Below are 21,471 nucleotides of genomic sequence, written 5' to 3' on the forward strand. Positions count from 1 at the left end.
CAATCTTAATTTCATCACGGCTTATCGCATTAGGTCAATCAAATATGTATTTGAATTAATTTTCATCTAATTGCAAATTTTCAACTTGAATGCAAGAGTTAATATTTTTACTGTCTTACCAATTATACAAGCGCGCGATCTACTTGCAGTTGCGAAGCTTAAACTATAATATGATGAAAGGTGATTCATACCTAGGTGATCTATCTAGCTCGTTTATCTTACTGTGTGTAAATTGTCATAATGTAAAAAGTTAGGATACACTGGTGTAATGAAATAGCAAAATTAAATATTTTAAATCCATATTTAGTCATTCCCAAAGTTTTTTCTTAGTCAGTTCTTAATCTTTTCCATGTGGCAAACAAAAACTTTACATCATATGCCCTACAAAGGCACCCATGACCCCTGCAACTTAATATAGATAGACACCTCACCAACCAACCAACTTCAATTTCATAAACTCCCCTCATTTGCATTTCCAGGCTCAACTCTCTTCAATGGCCAATTCTTGCGCCCTAATATCTTTATCTTTCATAACGTTCAATAACTTTTTTCAACTATTATGTATTTGTCTTGTGTACACAAATGGATGTTATACTTCAATCATTAGTTTTGGAGACTCTCTAGCTGATACCGGTAACCTAAAACTTTCGTATCTCACGAGTAATCAGTCTCTGCATTTCTTTTATCCCCCTTACGGCGAAACCTTTTTCCATATACCCACTGGTCGTTGCTCCAACGGTCGCCTAGTCATTGATTTCATTGGTAATCCCACCTTCCACCTTTGTAGTTGGGTTCTTCTCTCTATTTGCGAATATATATGTAGTATTTGTAAAGTTTTATTAATTCCCTATAATATTATTATTACACAAAGAGTTAATGCAATTATGGTCTCTATGGTAAAACCCAAACGCATTTTCTACCCCGTGGTGGCATTTTCGCAAATATGGACTCTCTGGTGGTCCTTTTTTTTGTAATCCGGACCCCGTCATGAACCCAAAGTTTGTTTTTCTGCGAAAAGACTGTTCTACCCTTGCATGCATACTAATTATACATACATACATCTAATTATACGTATTAATTATACATACATACATGCATACATATACACATACATACATACGTCTAGTTATTTAACGGATGTTATTTAGCGGCTGTTACATACATGCATACTACATATACACATACATACATACGGTTAGGGGGTGAAAATACATTGTTACCCCTGAAACTAATGGAAGTAACAGCCGTTAAATAACGGTCGGGCCCGATTGCAGAAAAAGGACCACCATATGGTCCATATCCACGAAAATGGCACTACAACATTAAAATTTGTGTTTGCATTCACCACATGAACCATAGTTGCAATTAAGTCTTACAGAAATGTTCATTTTGATGTATATATTCATCATTTTAGTTTCATGTTCTATGAATTCCATGCATGTTGTAGGCAATTAATTAGTTGAAGTGTGCACTGCCGCAAATATTTTTGAGTTAGGCTAAACGTACCCCCATCTCTACTTATCACACCCCTTCCTCTGAACTTTTATTTCCTTTAATAATTTTATTTGACATATTACTCTCATGTAACATTTTATTGCATTTTATAGTGTTAATTGAAAACATTAAGTTAAAAGCTATAAGATTATTTTATTTTTTTATCTCCTCTTAACTATCATTCTCCTTTAAGAATTTTATTTTACATATTACTTTCATATAACATTTTTTTATGTGTTTTATGATCTCTCTTTAAAATATTAAATTAAAATTAAAAAAAAAATCTCTAACTTTTTTGTGTTTATTATCCTTGATCATAATAATAATATTTATTATTATTATTATTATTATCGTTGTATTATTATATTTATAAAATAATATACATATATATATATATTTTGAAACAACTAAATATTTTAAAAGGATATTATATATATTTCCAATATTAATACTAAAAAATATAGTAATAGCTAAATAGTTTTTAATTTGATATATGTAGTGGAGACTATTAAGTGAAAAAATATTGTAGAGACTAATATGTATATAAATAATGTTAAGAGCTAATAGTAATTAATCTAGTAAGTTCAGAAGGGGTGTAAATTCAGTAAAAATTGCATAGAAAGGGACGTTTGGCAACACCCATATTTTTTTTTTCGAATGACTAAATGTTCTAACAGGGTTTGAACCCTTAACCTTAATTTTTTTATTTTTTTTGCTTTAACCACTTTAGCATTTCATCAAAATGGAAATGAACTGCCACGAATTAAATACTTTGATGGAAAAGTGAAAATAAATAGTAGGCACATGATGTTAAAATTAAGTAGGTCTTTTATTAAATAGTAATACACTAAAATTATAAATCTATCTATTTTAATAAAATAAAATAATTGTAGATGCATGTTATTTTATGGTTAATCCTTATACTTTTGTTCTCTCCAAAACTAATATATGTCATAGAGTAATAATTATTCATTTTCCTTTTACACTCCATCTATATTATATCTATAAAATGATTAAATTATTCACTTTTCTTTAAACTCTATTTATATTATATCTATACACTTTTATAAAAATAAATATTTACATATTATACTGTTATGCGTTGTTAGAATATATTTCACAAAATACTTGATGAAATCCAAAAATCAACAACAAACCGTGTTTGTTAAAGATTGAAAAGAATATAATTTTAAATGCTATAATTACCATATTATACTATATATATCATTAAAGATTATAAATAAAAAAAACTCTAATATGCCTTCATTGTACAAAGTATTTTTTAATCATTAGATTAAAAATATATTCTAAAAATTTAGAAATAAATCCATTTTCTATGATTTTTTTTTTTGTACATTGTTGTATATATTTATAAACTATAAATATATGATCTAGCCGGTAAATTAAAACTGGAACTGGCACAATTCGTAGAATTAGAAGCTTTTACACAATTTGCTTCTGATCTCGATAAACTACTCAGAATCAATTGGTAAGAGATCAACGATATAAATTTATCCATTTATGTTTTTTTGGTTAATTTAGTAAACTATATGTGTGTGTGTGTGTGTGTGTGTGTGTGTGTGTTAAATTGTAAGGATAGTATATACCAATTACTTTCAAATATAATAAAAGTTTAACATATTTAGTTTCTTGGTTTTTTTATCAAGGATTGTTTCGGGTTTTTGTGGAACTTAATTAAATTTGATTGTTACAGGTTAAAAGTTGGTAAATAAATCGTTTTGTACAAATTAATACATTTGGCTCAAATTTGTTATGGGTAAAAAATGGGTAATCTGAATAATTTTAAAATTTTAGAATGCAAATAGATTTATCGTCAAACTTGTTACAGGTTCAAAGTTTGGACTTGAAAATGTAAAACAAATGAAAGTTAGAATTTTAAATGTGACTGGGTTTGGAAATTATTTTTAAGGACAATTTTGAAAATAGTCAAAAGATTCAGAATTTTGCACATTGAATATTTTTCACATAACTATTAAAATTTAAGAAAAAATGACTAACACTTCATACATGCCACAACAAGGCCTGTCAATGCTTCTAACTTTTATCAAATTTAAAACATTTGTATCAGTGTTGGTTTTTCCTTAAATAGTGATCAGAATGTTGTATGTGAAGCGTGTCATACAAAATTGTGCTCAAGTGAAGCAAAATATTCACAAATTTGAACGGGTTAACCTATTATTTTTTTTGTCATTATGGCAAGATCAAGACGCCCCCCTCATACTTATCAAAATCTTTTTCATGTTGTAGCTCAAAACTATTATTTTATGAGAAGTATTCTCCGAAATTAGTACATAACCAAAATTATTTTAATTATACAAATATGATACTGAGAATGAAATTTACAATAGATAAAGTGTTCTTGATATGTTTTTGCACGTGCATTATTATTATTATTTTTGTATTAATTTCTTTCTTTTTTTTTGAAAAAATTTTTTTGTGATATAAATAAAATCAATTTATGTATAATGGTACAAGTATAGATGCAATACATTTTTTCATATACATTATGTATTGCTTTATTTGTAACTTTATTATTTAAATCATCATGTGTATCACAGAAGCTCTAAATCTAATATCAAAATATATTAATAGTTATGGACTTGGTTAAACTATACTCTTTGATTCTTATTTATATTTTATCTTTTATATTTCAATGTAAAATTGACAATCTGTTTTTTAACTTTTGAAGTACATATTTTTCCAAATGTAATAAAAGAAACAAGCCACAAACATGCCATGGCGATCCGATGCAATCGACTGAACTAAACAATATCTCTATATGGATTCAAAAAAAAGATAACTAAATTATACTCACACTCGTACTAGCAGTGACGGATCCAAAAGAAAAATTCAAATGTAACAACAAAAAAAAATAATTTGTATATTAAAAAGGGTTTTATTATATGAAAATAGAATAACTTAAAGTTTTTTGTTACATCACATAAAATTACACTTCGTCAAGAAAACTGAGGGGCATCACGGGCACCCATGGCCCTACGCAGACTGACACTACGTGTCTGGTTATTGAGGTGTTTTCATGTTGTGTCATAAATTCAAACGCATATCTTTATACAATAATGAGGAAGATGATCTTACTAAAAACCAACGTAATATAAATAGATAGATTCTACTTGTACCATATATGGAGCTTAACGTATACACATTAATTACTTCTTTTTCACTGTGAAGCTGAAATGCTCAAGCTACCATTGGTACAACCATTTGAGGGTGTCAAAGGAAGGAACATGATGGAATTACGAGGAGTGAACTTTGCAGTGGCAGGTGCAACTGCTATGGATTCTTCATTTCTTGAGGCCAAAGGAGTTCATAATCCATTGACAAATGCATCCTTACAAGTTCAATTAGGATGGTTCAAGCGATCATTGCCGTCTCTTTGTGACATCGTACAAGGTAACGTAATAAACATACGCATACATAAAGACACAAATGAACAATACTTATCTCTTATTTGGCGTACTTCATTAGCTAGGGAACCGAGTCCAAAAACTAGATCACTATTTACCTTCCTTAAAATGCTTAGATGAACTAACATCATTTTCTTTTAGATCCCGAATCACATGTCTCTTGTTTAACACTACCGACTCTAATTCAATATATAACCCATTCTCTCCTTGCCCATCAAGTCGATACTTCCATTACTAAGACATTATGGGATACTTGTTGTTAAACGAGACGATATTTAAGGGCGGTTCGGTAAATCTCATGGGATGGCTTGGTGGAGATGTTAAATAATAGTCCTTTCATTATTTATTAATAAGTTATTCTTATTTAAATAAGTTAGTCTTATCCTAAAACCTATTTGTTTTGGTATCAAATTGTGTATTTGAATACGAGTAGGACTCGAATTAAGGGTGTTATATAAACCCTTGGTTCATATAGGCTTATTAAGTTTTTGTGTGTTTGTTTTCTTAATAATAATATTAAAGTTAATTTATTTGTCAAAAAGAAGGCCACTGTGTTTGCAATTTGAAAGAGTGCAACCAAATATAAGAGTTTGTCTTTTGTTCCTAATTGGTCGTACAAAAGGAACAATTTAAAAACAAATCTTTAGTGGATTTCTTGTTCTGCATACTCAAGAAACAAGACTAGTTCTTGTTCCAGATTCAACAAGTGGTATTAGATCCGGGTCACCAGACGCCTGTACGTAATCGAGTTTAGCCTGTTGAAGTTCAGCCAAAAAACCGTCACATGGACGATCGCCACCTGCGATTGACCAGTTGTAGATCCAAACTCGTGGTGAAAAAAGCCGACGAAGAAGGAAACGATGGTCGATACGTCGTTTGTTGTCGGAATCAAGCGTTTGAACCAAAATAATTACCTGGTTTGGTCGACATGTGTTACGTCATACCATCAAGGTCAGGACCTTTGGGAGGTTACCAACGGAACCGAACACAGGTACCAAGAAACGACACCGGAGGTACCGTCGGTAAGTGGCGAGTAAAAATCAGAAGAGCGATCTTCGTGTTAAAAACAAAAGTCGTAGAGGAGATGTTAGATCACTTTCAAGAAGCCAAAACACCAAAGCAGGCATGGGATATTCTTGAACGACTGCTCACGAAGAAAAACGACACCCGATTACAACTTCTTGAAAACGAGTTGCTTTCGGTTACTCAGAAAGATATGTTGATTCCAAAGTTCTTCCATAAATTGAAATCGCTTTGTCTCGAGATTGGTGATTTATCAGCAATCAAGAATCGGAGGCGCAAGGATGAAACAGATTATTATTCACAAGTTGAGGTTGAAATTTCAGTCATTTGTCGCTGCTATTCAGGGTTGGCCAAATCAACCGTCACTCTCGGAATTTGAAAATTTATTATCCGGGCAGGAATCTTTAGCTAAACAGATGGCCGGTGTGTCAGTCTCTGCTGTACTGAAACAAGAAAACGAAGCGTTGTATGCAGGCAAAGGAAAAGAAAAGTTCAAACCCAACCATGATTACAACAAAAAGAAACTGTGGGATCAATCAAACAACTTCAATAAAAGGAATAGACCCGAGGAACCAAACCAAAAGGAAGGAAGTATTGATCGAAAGAATTGGAACCGCAATAAAAAGGGTAAACGCCCGTCGTTTAAAACTTTTAAGTGCTATAATTGTGGCATGCGATGACACATCGCAAAGTATTGTACAATGCGTGCAACTGAGGAAGGAAACACCGCGACAACGCAAAATCAAACTGAATAGCCTTGGGATGCCGAGGCCCATTATGCTGGAATTGAAGAAGTTCATGCGTCAACGGCTACGGTAAAACCCTCTTTGAATTTGTTAAATGACAGGATTGTAGATTCAGGTTGTTCGAATCACCTAACCGGTGAAAAGGAGTGGTTAAAGAACCCGGTTAAGTACGAGGGTAATCGGCTAGTAATTATTGCCGAAGATTCGCGACACAGCATAGCTCATATTGGTGAGGTTGATCTCTCATCAGGTTATGAGAAAAGTGGTTTTGTTCTTAAAAACGTGTTTCATGTTCCCGGCATGAAAAAGAACCTATTATCGATTCCTCAAATCACCGATATCGGACGATATGTTCTGTTCGGGCCAAATGAGGTGAGTATTTTTGATAAGTTCGAAACTAAATCCATATCGGTGATTCAAGGGAGAAACAAAGACTCGGTTTATGTATTGTCTGTCGGGACTTCGTATGTGAATAAGGAGAAAAGGAGTCTAAACGCAGATATGTGGTATCAACCTTTAAACCACGTCGGGTATGATAAACTTCAATTAATCATGAATAAAAAGTTGGTGGCGGGAATACCCGAACTCGAAGTAAAAACGGATGTAGTGTGTGGAGGTTGTCAGTTTGGAAAGGCTCATAAGCAACCTGTCACACCCCGATCTTAGGGCCTAGGCGTGTGACCACAAGTTGGTACCTGTTTGTAAATACATCAGAGTTGCGGGTTTTATTTCAGCGGAAGTCTTTAATAAAATATTATTATCTTGAAAACTTATTAAACTCTCGGGTTATAATACCCGTTCAATGTTTTAAATACATTTCTTTAGAAAACATAACTCTTTGTAATATTTTGAAATAAAATATCTGAGCCATCAGATAGCATCTAATGACTATAACTCCAATTTTCTATTCCTTCTTGCTTGTATGTTCTAACATTTCTTGTTTCCCTGTAACATGGGTGGGAAAATACGTCAGCACAAAGCTGGTGAATAACGCTGACTCTAAAAGTATCTTTTCAATACCTTTGTGAAACCAACAATAATACCTTTGTGACTACTCATTAGGCACCCAACTAAATTGGGATCAAATTACCCTAAATACCTTGTACAATTAATTATATACACAATATCATTTCTCTGAACAGTCCCGTAGACCTTCAGAGGCATGTTGATGATACGCATGGCCTCGGAGAAATGCCTAGTCACAATTTATGTTTGGATCCAGACACATGTATACTCTTAATCAGAGTGTTCGTTTCTTATTATTGTACACAAAGTTTTTAAGGATTCGTAAATCCTATGCAAACATTCAGACTCATTATAAAAGGTTTCGGGCGTATTAACCTTTTCTGTTAATAATCAGTTTATGATACTGATTCCTGTTTTCTGTTTTCTTCTTCTTGTTTTGTTACCTCGGACCTATAGTACGAGAATAACCTTTGTATAAATAACTAGATCAATGATCTATCTTTAGACCTTTAGTCTATTTCGTATAGCTTTAACCTTGATAAAAACATTTGTTTATTCAAAATATTTGGACCTTTAGTCCCTTTGTTTGTTTATCATTTATATACCATGTTTCTTCTTCAAGAAGAAACATTAACTTTATATTCTTTCTATATGAATATTATATTTCTTAGTCATAAAGAAATACTATTTCAACTATAACCTTTGCTTAAGAAAAGTTATATTATTCTTAATTGTAATCAAGGTTTGGCTATAACTCCGACTATGGTCTAAGCCATTTTATAATAATAATAAAATAATAACTTAGGCAGAACACCTACCTCGCACGGGTATTCGGAGTTAGATATTCCTAAGTTTATACGTCCAGTACTTCTACTCTATGTACGCCTATCGAGACGTTCTTGATTAACCTTCCTTGGCACGCAAATCGAGGCAAATTTCGGTCGTCGGGTCGTGCACGTATTACGAGATGGAATGTCGGGTTATTTTTGGGTGGCACGCACTTCGAGGAAAACACCGGTATTTGGCACGGATTACGAGGTGATATTTTCGGGTTGGTGGCACGTAAAACGGTGTTCGGCACGCAACCAATGTAGAGAAAGAGTGATTTCTAGAGAGAGTGGCTGTGGGTATGAGGGAATGAGCCGATCCCCCTCCTATTTATAGCTGATTTTGGGTCCCATCGCGGTACGCAATGGGACTCTTCCCTGACTCCGTCGCGTAGCGCGACGCCTACATTTCTGAGGTTACGCCACGTGTCGCCACGTGTCCTGACACGTCTTGCCACGTGTCATGACCTGCTGCTACGGCTCACGGCGATCCGAGCGTGCGAAGTGCGCCATCAAAGCGCCACATTGCGCCCAACGCCCTCCGCCGTCGCCGTCACCATCGTCCTCGCCCGAGCGCGAGCGCATGTGCGTGCGCGTCGGGTGCTACTCACCCTCCGCTAGGACCACTTGGTGCATGATATTCATAAAAGAATATTACTATGGAAAATCTTTTCCTTATAAAGAGCTTCCATTTCTTTACCGCTTTCCATGTGAGATGGATTCCATCTTCCTTATTTATACCTTGGTGGAATGCTTTCATTTTCTTACATCTTCCAATGTGGGATGGGTTTTCTTTATCTTATTTCTTTCTTATGGAAATATTAACTTAGGAAATATTTTTATTTCCTTATTTTTCTTATATTTCCTTATTTAATATTTTCTCATAACTAATCTTGATATTATTTTTGATCTCTCAACTTTCCTAAGTTGTCAAATTTGGTTCAAAATTTTGGGGATGTTACACTGATGTGTTCGGTCCAGTGAAACAACCGTCAGTTAAAGTTATGAGTTATATGATATCATTTATTGATGATTATTCGAAATATATGTGGGTATATTTAATGAAAGAGAAAGCTGAGGCGTTTGAACGTTTCAAACACATCAGGTAAAATCCAAACGGGATTGATTATAAAGATACGTTTAGTCCCGTAGCTAAACTCGTTTCGGTTCGAGTAATTTTAGCTATTGGCGTGTGCAAAGGTTGGGATTTATGGCAAATGGGTGTTAGTAATGCTTTATATGGTGATCTAGATCGAATAATTTACATGGATCAGTCGGGAGGTTTTATAAGTCAAAATTTTTCTAATTATGTTTGTCAGTTAAAGAAAGCGATTAACGGTTTAAAACAGTCATTGCGGGCCTGGTTCGGTAAGGTCAATGAGTTTTTAGAACTTAATGGATTTGTTCCTAAAATAGCCGATACCAGTGTGTTCGTCCGGGCCGAAGGTGACAAAACCGTCGTTGTCCTCGTTTATGTAGACGAGTTAATTATAACCGGTGTACGTGGTGGAGCAGCTAAAAACGAATTTGTGCACTCGTTTTTTCATTAAAGATTTGGGAAAATTAAACCACTTTTTCGGTCTTGAGCTCGAGTACGAGAATGATGGGTTTATACTTCACCAAATCGGTATGTCGTTATCTTTTGGTGAAGTTCGGTATGGAAAGTTGCAAACCGATACAGGTACCCATGGAGCCAAACGGGTCTCTTCGAGCAGAAAAAGGAAATGAGTTGGAAGAAGTAACCATGTATATGCAAATAATTAGAAGTCTTATTTATTTGACCTTGACTCGACCCGACATTGCGTATGTCATTGGTGTATTTAGCAGATTTGTTCAAGCTTCAAGGTTGCGTTATGTGAAGTCGACTCCGAGCTATGGTGTTAAGTTTAAGAGGGAGTCGAGTATGGAATTAGTTGGGTTTTGCGATGTTGATTATGCTAAAGATCCGGAAACGAGACGGTATACAACCGGGTATGTTTTCTTGATTTGTTCAGGTGTTGTTACTTGGTGCAACAAAAGGCAGCCTACCGTTTCACTTTCAACTACCGAGTCGGAGTATCAGGCTGCGTCTATGGCTGCGCAAGAGTGCGTATGGCTGGTTCGGTTTCTAACTGAGTTAAATCAAGGTAAGAACGAGAAGGTAACCTTGTATGGGGATAATGTGTCTTCAATATTGTTGGCTAAGAATTCCACGTTTCCTGTGCTTACGAAACATATAGAAGTTCATTATCACTTTATTCGTGAGAAAGTGTTAAATGGAGAAATTGATTTTAAATATGTTAACACGTTGGAGCAAGCTATTGATATGTTCACAAAGAGTTTGCCAAAAGAGAAGCTTGTGAAGTTTTGTACTCGCTTGGGAATGAAGGAAGCAAATATCGAGAGGGAGTGTTAAACGAGACGATATTTAAGGGTGGTTAGGTAAATCTCATGGGGTGGCTTGGTGGAGATTTTAAATAATAATTCGTTTATTATTTATTAATAAGTCAGTCTTATTTAATTAAGTTAGTCTTATCTTAAAACATATTTGTGTTGATATCAAATTGTGTATTCGAATACGAGTAGGACTCAAATTAAGGGTGTTATATAAACCCTTGGCTCACATAGGCTTATTAAGTTTTTCGTGTGTTCGTTTTCTTAATAATAATATTGAAGTTTATTTATTTGTAAAAAAGAAGGCCACTGTGTTTGCAATTTGAAAGAGTGCAGGCAAATATATATAAGGGTTTGTCTTCTGTTCCTAATTGGTCATACAAAAGGAACATTTATCTTTATTGGATTTCTTGTTCTGCATATTCAAGAAACAAGATTAGTTCTTGTTCCAGATTCAACACTTGCTTCCCTTCTTCTTTTAGGATAATCTTTTTTGAAGTATTTAACAAAGTGACATATGAAACACCTCATTTTTTAACCTTTCACTTTGACTACGCATGGTTCTTTCCTTTTAAAGATGTGGTCTGGCGTGCTCCTTATGGTTAATCGTTCTCCATATGCATCTTTAACCTCAGCCATTTTCTACCATTCTTTTTAGTTAATGACCACAAGAAACTCTTCAATGGATAAGTTATCTCGACCATACATTAGGGCAAAGAATTGAAGAATATATTTGATATTTGCTCTATTATCTTCATTTAGCATAACCTATATATTTTTAAGATCCAATACCAACTTGTTAAATTCATCAATATGATCTTTAAGAGTTTTACTAAGGAACATATGGGATGTTTTACAGTCTTTTCTTAAGGTACTAAAAATTAACCTTGGAGTTCGTCATATGTAACTCTCTAATTTAGCCCAAACTCCCACGGCTAAGGTTTCCTTTGACACCTCCATCAGCACTCTGTTCTTAAGCCTAAGAACTATGACATTGTGAGCCTTTTACATAATATAAAATTTTTTTTGTTCGTGAGGGATCTATGCAAGTTTTGCCGCAATAGTATCCGCCAATCTCTTTGGCACCAATAATTTGCATATGTTCACCGTCAATACTTTCAAGTTGTTTTTTTCTTCAAAATTTGCAAGTCAAATTTCTATGAAACTGTTGTAAAGTACTTTAGTTTAATTAGTTACATTAAAGTCGCATTCTTTGAATTAAGCCCATAATTATCCGACTCTTATACCGATTGTTGAATGGGGTAGTAACGGAAACAAATAACTTTTAAAGAATCAAAACTTGAACTGAATATAAATTTACCACCAACAATATGAGTTACACTCAACTGATTTCCGTGTAATTATGAACAAAGATGAGTTACAATCTTATAAATTGAATAACAAGAGAATACTTTCCATTACCTGTATACCCCTCTGGATAACAACCTGTAATGGAATCTAACAAAAATGCAAAGAGAATCTTTTATCGTAGTTAGTAGCGATTACAATTAGTAGCAACACTAACGCCTTTATTCCCAACCATTCGTAACAATCATCGGTAGTGACTTATCTTGAACACCAGTACCAACATTCCATCGGTAGTAGTATGGATGAGTTTGGTACAGTACCTGTATTTGTATCCGTATGTGTACCCGATTGTACTCGTACCTACAATCAATAAAAACATATACCAATACTCGTACCAAATTTTTAGGTATGATACGAGTACGGGTATGTGTATTTCGGTACGATACCTGTTTTATACCACTTTGTTTTATTATTTCCAAATCATCGACGATCTTGAAACCGGTGCCGGTATGAGTAACAAACAACCTGAATTAGTCTAGTCTGGGTACAGGTACATGACGGGTACCAAATTAGTACAAGCATCAAATTGATAGCCGATTTAATGATAAGATAGTATTGAAGAGCCTTAATCTGGTCATCGACTTTAAGTTATTTGTTTGTTTGTTCGAGTCTTGGATGTTATACTATTTAATATTGAAGAAGCGTTTGATACTTGTTCAATAATACATGGTTGGAGAATTTATTTTATATATTAAGTATGAAGAATCTCAATTAAACCCTTTCATATTCCAAATAGGTATAACATACCAAAAACGTACCCGTACCTGTACCCGATTATACATGTATCGAAATTCAATAAACACGAGTACCGATACCTGTACCGAATAGGCTAAATCGGGTACGAGTACGGGTACGAGTACGGGTATCTGGGACAAATTGTTCATCCCTAATCGGTAGTAACTTTCCCATCAATGATGAATACATGATTCATGTTAGTTGCCATTGATCACCTATCCTGACCAACCCAGTTTCCACTTATCATTTACAACTGATAGACCATTACCATTGATATCCATTAATTGTAATCATGAAATTCCAATTGACATTATGTTGACTTTAACACTATATTTCAACAAATCTGTGTTCTATGTTTAGTATAAATCACAATGAAAGAATGCCACAATTACACAAATTTGTCCCTAATTGAGAATTGCCCTTATATGGAAAAAGAGTTAATAATAATCTTCTTAATTTAAGATGATTAACCAACCAAATATATCAAAGTTCGAAGGGCAGTGATCTTTAATCATATATTTCTTGTCAAAAAGCCAACTCTCTATTCAAGTATGATAATGATTTTTTAGGCTTCACCTTATCTATTAGATCCGTTAGAATTGAGATATTTAACAATTCATCCCTAACTGCGCTTACTATCCAGACATTCTATAGTCACTCTCAGATATTTTGTCTTCTTTTGGGATTAATTATAATTGAAACATTTTCTTTGATCAAAACTATTTATGTTTATATTAATTGTGCAGACTGTAAAGAAATCATTGGACGTTCTTTATTTCTCATGGGCGAGATTGGAGGAAATGATTACAATCATGCATTACTTGCCGGAAAATCCCTTGACGAGGTTGAAACATATGTTCCGCTTGTCGTTGAGGCCATCACCTCAGCAGTTAATGTAAGAACATAAACATGTACATACTTTTAGAAAATATTACAATAAGAGTGGCTTCACTTCATACATATTGTGGAAAATTAGGAACTTATTGAGCTAGGGGCCAAGACACTGCTAATACCAGGAAACTTACCAATTGGATGTTCGGCGGTGTTCTTAACAAAATATTATGAATCTGCTGATATGGAATATGATAATTCAACTGGTTGTATTACCAAGTTAAACAAATTTTCCGAGTACCACAACGAACTTCTCAAGATAGAACTTAGTCAAATGCGAGATAGTTATCCTGAAGTTGATATTATATATGCAGACTACTACAACGCTGCCATGCAATTTTTTCAATCACCAAACAAATATGGTACACAGCTTTTTTCTTTTAGAAATATATCATTAACATTACAGAATCAGTCCATCATGAATATTGATACAGTTTTCATGTCCTTTGTATATTGCTTAACTATTTTTATATCAGGATTTATAAATGGTGCTTTAAAAGCATGTTGTGGGGGTGGAGGACCATTTAACTACAACGCATCAGTAGCATGTGCAGAATTTTCATCAACTGTATGTATGCAGCCACATACATATGCTAATTGGGATGGATTGCACTTAACAGAAGCAGCGTATAAAATTATTTTCAAGAGCATATTTGAAGGACCATACGCTATACCACAATTCGACTCCATATGCCCTCCAACAATGGTACAAGAGATAGATGGAATATCTAGTTCTATATAAGCATGTGGTAGTAATTTTAATGAACTCTTAATAAACATGTGCGGGATAAAATATAAGTTGTTCATATGGTTTGTTAATCATATGGTGCTATTTGGAGTACATTGTTGTTTGGGTCAAGTTATTTTACAAAGGTTAATAAAAATGAGAAGTGTGAGAATCCATAAATAATTGACATGTGTCAAGTGAGGACCAAAAGAAAAAAGGTATAGAGGTAATTGTACACATTTTCTCTCTCCGCGTGCAATACACCCATCTTTTTAGAACGTTTATAACTTTTTCGTATGATATTTTTTTTAGAAAAAATTCAATATAATAACAAACGTTTTTTTATCTTTAATATGAGTATGATTTTTTATATAAAATTTAAAACAAAAATCACGTCATTTTGTCTTTTCGCACACCATTGTGTCTTTTCGCACACCATTGTGTCTTTTTTCGCCATTTTGTCTTTTTGCACACCATTGTGTCTTTTCGCTTTTCATTGTGTCTTTTTTCGTCATTGTGTCTTTACGCACACCATTGTGTTTTTTCGCCTATCATTGTGTCTTTTTTCGTCATTGTGTCATTTCGCACACCATTGTATATTTTCGCTTATCATTATGTCTTTTTTCATCAGTTTGTTTTTTCGTCATTGTGTCTTTCAACTCATCATTACCGTTGTGCAATAACAATATGTAAAAATAATGATAAAATAACAACAAATTATCTAATACATAAAACACAATGATTAATACATGTTACACAATAACTTGAAACGTAAAACACAATGGTGAATACATATAACACAGTGACCTAAAACGTAATACACAATAGTGAATACGTATTACACAATTACCTAAAACGTAAGACACAATGGTGAATATATATAACACAATGACTTGAAACGTAAATACAATGGAAACAACATATTACACAAAGACTTGAACATAATATACAATAAACTCAATACTATTTTTCTCAAATTAATGAATTTGTCATATGTTAATCCGAATAAAAGACAATAAACGTATTGCACAAAGACTAAAAGTTAATGACGAACAAAACGACACAATGACGTAATCTTTGTTTTAATTTTTGTCTTTAATATGAGTACCAATTGAAAAATCTAATAATCAAAATCTATAATACAATTCATATGAAAACTCAACTAAAAGACACAATGAACAACAAAAAAAACACAATTAAAAAAACCATTAATTTTTTTTTATTTTTATATAACAATATGATACTCATATTAAAGATAAAAAAAATGCTTATTATTATGGTGAATTTTTTTTAAAAAAATAATGTCGTATGAAAAAAATTATGGACATTTTAAAATGATGGGGGAATTAACATGTGCCTTGCATGTGAAGAGAGAAAGTCAACAAATATGGGTTATTACATTTATGTCATTTCTATCAATTTTTATTTATTAAATTAATCTTAGTCATTCAAATATAAAATCAATGGACTGGATTCCTTCTCACCCTTCTCATTTTGTTGTCCTTTGTATTTTAACTTTACCCGGTTGTTCTAGTATGTGAAACGAAATCCATTTACATATGATCAAATCGTTTGAGCGTTATATATATTGTTACCATAATTAGAAAATATTGCTTGATTATGTTTCCTTTTATTCATTTTTCGTATACAACATTATATGATTGTTTAATAATACATAGCAGCGGCCTAACATGGTTTTCATTATCTTACATTGTGGATGCCTTAATTAGCTTTTTAGTGGATGTTTTGATACAAAATGAAAAATACTAATAATCATGTGTTTATGATATCTCTAAAAGAAAAAAGAACCCCCAATCTACACTTTTTTTGTCGAGCGACTAATCTACCACTCAACTAGTACTCTCTACTAAGTTTATGGTGAAGAAAAAAAATATCGAGATCAAATGTGTATTGTTGGCCGGTTAACCAAAGTTTCAAACCCAAAAATTAAAGCTGGAATTCATTCTTTAGGTCCAATAATCTCAAGGCCCAAAAACATTGTTCCGTTAGACGAATCAATATGAATAAGCAATTAAGCAAAATCGCTTTAACCGAACTATTCAAAATCCCACGACCAAAAATTTTGGTTTTAGTTCATTTATGGTCCAAAACCGACCCAAATCGGCTTACCATCTTAGAATTGATCCATTACTGTTATGTCGTTGAAAGAAATTGATATATATCATAGGTTGCGTGCGTGATTCACTAATTGTTTTATTGATGTTAGTAAATTTTTGTTTCATGGTAGTTTATAGTGTAAATGTGAAATCGGAATTCCTAAAGCTAAAGAAACTCCCAACGATACAACAAAAAAAAAACCAACAGTACAACAAAAATTATAATTTCCGGTCGTTTGTTTAAACCATCATTAACACTGATTTTTGCAATCAAATATTATCAACAATGTACGTGATTCGGGAGTGAAGGCTCATTTAATAATAATGTTTCGTGTTTTGTTGGTTGGACCATATGTCCATATCTCTAGCTACTTGGGCTATATATAGTTACTTGGTCTTAAATTAATAAATATGGATTTGGGCCTAAGAGACATGATACAGGCATGGATCTGTTTCTAATTAAACAAAAGATAGGCTTGGATCTGTTTTTAATTTAACAAAAGATTCAGTTGATTACTTCCAACACTTCGGTAGATCGACATCGGTTCTGGTTTGTTACTTTTTTCTGTTTATTATTCAACAATAACAACTAGTACTTTTTCAAAACATGTTGCAATCGAACCTGTGAGACCTAATACATCTGCCAAATAGTCAAAATCAACTTTTAGTTATGCAGCCGATTTTGTTTTGCGTCTGAATCTATTGCAATTTAAGGCTATGCGTAATGGGCTACAAAAACGGGCGAAATCTTGGAGGAGCACTGCCCTCGGGGCTACAAATGGGCGAAATGTGTGTGTGTGTGGGGGTGGGGGGGGGTGGGGTCACCCAAATGTTTGTTGGTTTATTATTATTGTTATGTGTGTGTGTGGCTACAACACCATTACAACCCCAAAACAAAAACTCATTCTTTGCTGACTGAACGTCACATGTCACGACTAAAGACTATGTAGACTAAATAGGTGAAAACCAAAAATAAATAGAAAGAAAACTTTCATTATTTTTTTTGCTTTTGTTTTTGGTAACATAAGAGATGATGGTTCTAGATTTCCTAACCATTCCAACTAACAACTACATTATAAAAAGCATGTGTGGGTTTTATGTGTAACTAGAATAACTTCACTATGTTGGATAGCGTCTGAAGAAACATTAAGTTAACCCTTAGTAGACTTAATGTAATATCTCGACCGATAGTGCATTAAGACTAATCTAACCCTTGGTTGGCTTAGCTTAGTATTCTCCGGTGGGTAATTACCGATTAATCGTTATGAGTTCTGGTAGCCTCAACCTACAAAACCGAACACCATGAGCTCGTTATGAGAAGGGGAATAGGGGGTCTTCTCATAACCACCCACAGTGTGTGAATCAGTATGGTAAGTAATGAGTTAATTCTTAGAAAGAATAAGATTGTGTATCCCTTTATCGTTGGTTCTCTTCTTGTATTTATAGCCGAAGGGGAGGAGAAGTATTGGGCCATTTGTTCTACTAAATGAAACCTTCTAATGTCATGGATGTGCATGATAACAATCCCTGATTGGTTGGACAGCTGGTGTACGGAGATCCTTGTCGTAGGTAGATACAACGTTGGCCTTTTATGATTTGTCCATTGTGCAGTCGTGGGCATTATAGGGATCCTGCGATTGGTCTTTCCTTTCCCTGTCACGTGGTGTCCTGCCGTTTAGCACAACGTACCTTCTGCTAGACTCTTTGGGTTGTTAAGGATTAAGTATTTCCTCCGTAGATGATATGTCTATCTTTGCGGAAGATATTCCGCTTGTGTGGATGCTTATTTGCCTTGATGGAAGTATGTCTTCCACAGAGTATATCTTCTCTGCGGGAGTTCTTTTGCATATGCTAGGAGTTTCGTTTCTCTTGTATTATCATGTGGATTATTTGATACCCTACCTCCACAATGTCTTACATATGCTATCCAATCTGCTTCCTATATGCTATTTGGGATGGTGATAAATAAATCCTGAACCATACTTTATTGAGAGAGTAAGTTTAAGTGCACTCAACCGGGTTAAAGTTGATGTATCGCTTAATATAGTAATATGAGATAAACTAAAGACATAATTAGACAGGTCAAAGTCAACAATCTAACATAAATTCAAAAATAACTCCAATATAATATGTCTTAAAATAAACAATAAAGTTTCATTAATTTTTTCTGAATCTTGTATTAAAATGTCTCTTTACCCTCTTCACACATTCCTGTGATTTCTCCCTGTACCTACCGTTAAAGAAAACAATCCGGCCAAGCAAGTGCTCATTGAAAAGATAAAAGGAAGCTTACACAATAACCATAAGACGGGTCGCTAGGGGGTGCCTTCGGGGTTGAAGGCGGGCGCTATTGGGCGCTCAACACCACCAAGGGGCGCCTTTGGTGGTGGGGCGCGGTGCTATCCAGCATTCCAACGGCCGGCACGCTTGTTTAAAAATTGGTGGGGCCCCCTCAAACGGCTAGTTAACGGCTATTTCTTAAAAAAAACATCTTCACTGCCACGACCGTCCAAATGGGCAAAAACAACGTCTATTTCGGCCAATTAATCGCCGTCTCAAGCCAGGTCGGATGCTCGTTCTCAATTTCATTTAAACGAGATTGATCCCGATTTTCTTTTGGATGAACCGGATGAGTTGCCACATCCGGTAGGAAAAGACAATGCCAAGGTGGCGGCTAGAAATGGGGGATCTTCGTCTAGAACGACATCCTCGATGAGTTCCAATGTGAGCGTGTTGTTTGATAACTTGGAGCTTGCACTTAAAGAGTTTCGCGAGGAGAAAAAACACTCAAAAAATGAACTCAAGACAATACATAAAGAAAGAAAAGCGATGCATGCGGAATACAAAGCCATGCATGAAGAAAGAAAGAAGGCTAACTCGGAACAGCAACGAGAGAAGGATTTCAAGCTTCTCGCAAAGGATCTCTCGCATGTAGATCCGGCCACGCAGGCGTTTTTGGAGAAAAAAAAAGGCAAGATAATGGTAAAATACGCAAACGAGGACGAGGACGCCGAATATTAGTTATATATTTTTTTTATTTGTACGTTTTTTATTTTTATGATTTTTTTATTTATATGTTTTTTAGTTTAATTTTTATTATTATTGTATTTTAAGTTTAATAAATTTGTTGGTTTTATAAAAAAAATTAAAGAGGCTTCGAAGCCCCCTCATCATAGAGGGCCATCTTTAGGGTGGGACTTTGAAGCCCCAGTGCCCACGTGAAGTTGTCGTGACACTAGGGAGGGGCTTTGAAGCTTCTCATCAAAGAGGATGGTTTAATGATTGCCATGCTACAATATATACAAATATAATAATTAATACAACTCATATTACCAGTTTAAATATAACACAAGTCATATTATAGTTTTTCAAAATGACTAACATATACAGATTTATGGAAGACTTAATGAGTCAGATAACAATAACATAAATACATTAGTAACCGTCGGATGTGTGTGATGGGGCATTGGCAACTCTTACCATCAACCAGATTTAGAAATAACCCTAAGACCGATCTACATGATTCATAGCACATACAAACTAAGTACTTCTATGTGCATCGGATGCACAAATAGAATAGAGACAACGTGATTTAGTCACATCATCACAAACAGTGCCAACCCATATTCAATGTCGCAATTACAAGTCTATCAAACCCTATAGAAAGCTCGGATAACACGAGTAAGAAAAACTAAAGAGGTGAAACAAACTGCTTAGTCACGTAACCCTAAATGATAAATCTTGTAAAACTTAACTTTCCAGACAAATACATTAAAGATTATCTAGTTTCTAGCTAGCAGCTAATTAAACAAGTCTATATATTTTGTTATTATAATCATACAAAGATGTAATAAGGAGTGTAAATTTTAAGGAGGCCAAGTAAACCCTTTAAACACCTTAGGTTGGGAAGGTTTAAGAGGTCTTGAGTTTAAGTCCCACGAACGACAAAAATTAAAAGAAATTTGTCGTTCAAAAAAAAATTGAATTAATTAAACAGTTAGTCTTATCATCAATTTTAACAGGTCAATTAAACTAGTAGGACGAGTGATTTGATATTTAGTGATATCGAAATTTTTAATAGGGGAGAATTTTTATAGGATGACTTTATATCGTGAAATGTTATATTTTCTTTTTCAGTACGGGTCTGGTTGACTCACATAATATAAAGATAAAACCAAATATTTGGTCCAGTTTTTATTTTGAGAAAACGTTCAGTCACGTTAATAGTTTCAAAACTAACAAAACTCAAAGTCTCGACAGAATCGTTGATTTTTGGTTATTAGTTTATAATAGGTTTATATACTTATATTTGTATAGATTTAAAAAAAAATTCATAGTCGGTGTCAGTACTTTATATATTAAATCGTATATATAATTAAAAAATCATTGGCTCGACAACCTAGCTGCCTAGGTAAGCCATTGTCGATAACGGGATCAACTTTAATACATGCTCGAGAGAGTAATTTTGTGGATCGCGCGTTCTCTTAGATTTTCTATAGCATATCATTAGATTTTGGATATATTAGGAGAAAGACACTTTTTGTATTTATCATGGCAGTCGTTGATGATAAAATGAGTCCAAAAAGAACATGAACTTGTTATTAAAGAAAGCTACAAATGGTGAATGGGCAATGAGTAATGGTTGGACGGTGACATGACTAAGTGAGCCAAAAAACATAAAAGGGGTCACGGGTACCCGGAGCCCATGCTTTCAATGGACGAGTCATGTTTCACGGACCCAACACAAATAAGAACTCA

At 34.0% G+C, this 21,471-nt stretch overlaps 1 protein-coding gene across 1 annotated transcript; it reads left to right on the plus strand.

Moving 5' to 3' along the window:
* Nucleotides 1-375: 375 nt before the first annotated feature.
* On the plus strand, nucleotides 376-14,703 carry LOC143620939 (GDSL esterase/lipase At1g28580-like). Its single transcript, XM_077092504.1, has 5 exons — nucleotides 376-762; nucleotides 4,705-4,926; nucleotides 13,725-13,873; nucleotides 13,955-14,231; nucleotides 14,346-14,703. The coding sequence occupies exons 1-5, from the start codon at nucleotides 495-497 to the stop codon at nucleotides 14,609-14,611; spliced, it is 1,182 nt and encodes a 393-aa protein (XP_076948619.1). The 5' UTR covers nucleotides 376-494; the 3' UTR covers nucleotides 14,612-14,703.
* The last annotated feature ends 6,768 nt before the right edge of the window (nucleotides 14,704-21,471 follow it).

The sequence above is a fragment of the Bidens hawaiensis genome, unplaced genomic scaffold (assembly GCF_021521415.1).
Source record: "Bidens hawaiensis isolate Kalapana, Puna unplaced genomic scaffold, B.hawaiensis_p1.1 tig00002735_1, whole genome shotgun sequence".
In the NCBI taxonomy this organism is placed as follows: Eukaryota; Viridiplantae; Streptophyta; class Magnoliopsida; order Asterales; family Asteraceae; genus Bidens; species Bidens hawaiensis.

Coding starts and splice junctions, on each gene's coding strand:
- LOC143620939 (XM_077092504.1), top strand. CDS start 495: ATGGCCAATTCTTGCGCCCTAATATCTTTATCTTTCATAACGTTCAAT. Junction 763..4,704: donor CCTAGTCATTGATTTCATTG/GTAATCCCACCT, acceptor TTCACTGTGAAG/CTGAAATGCTCAAGCTACCA. Junction 13,874..13,954: donor CCATCACCTCAGCAGTTAAT/GTAAGAACATAA, acceptor GTGGAAAATTAG/GAACTTATTGAGCTAGGGGC.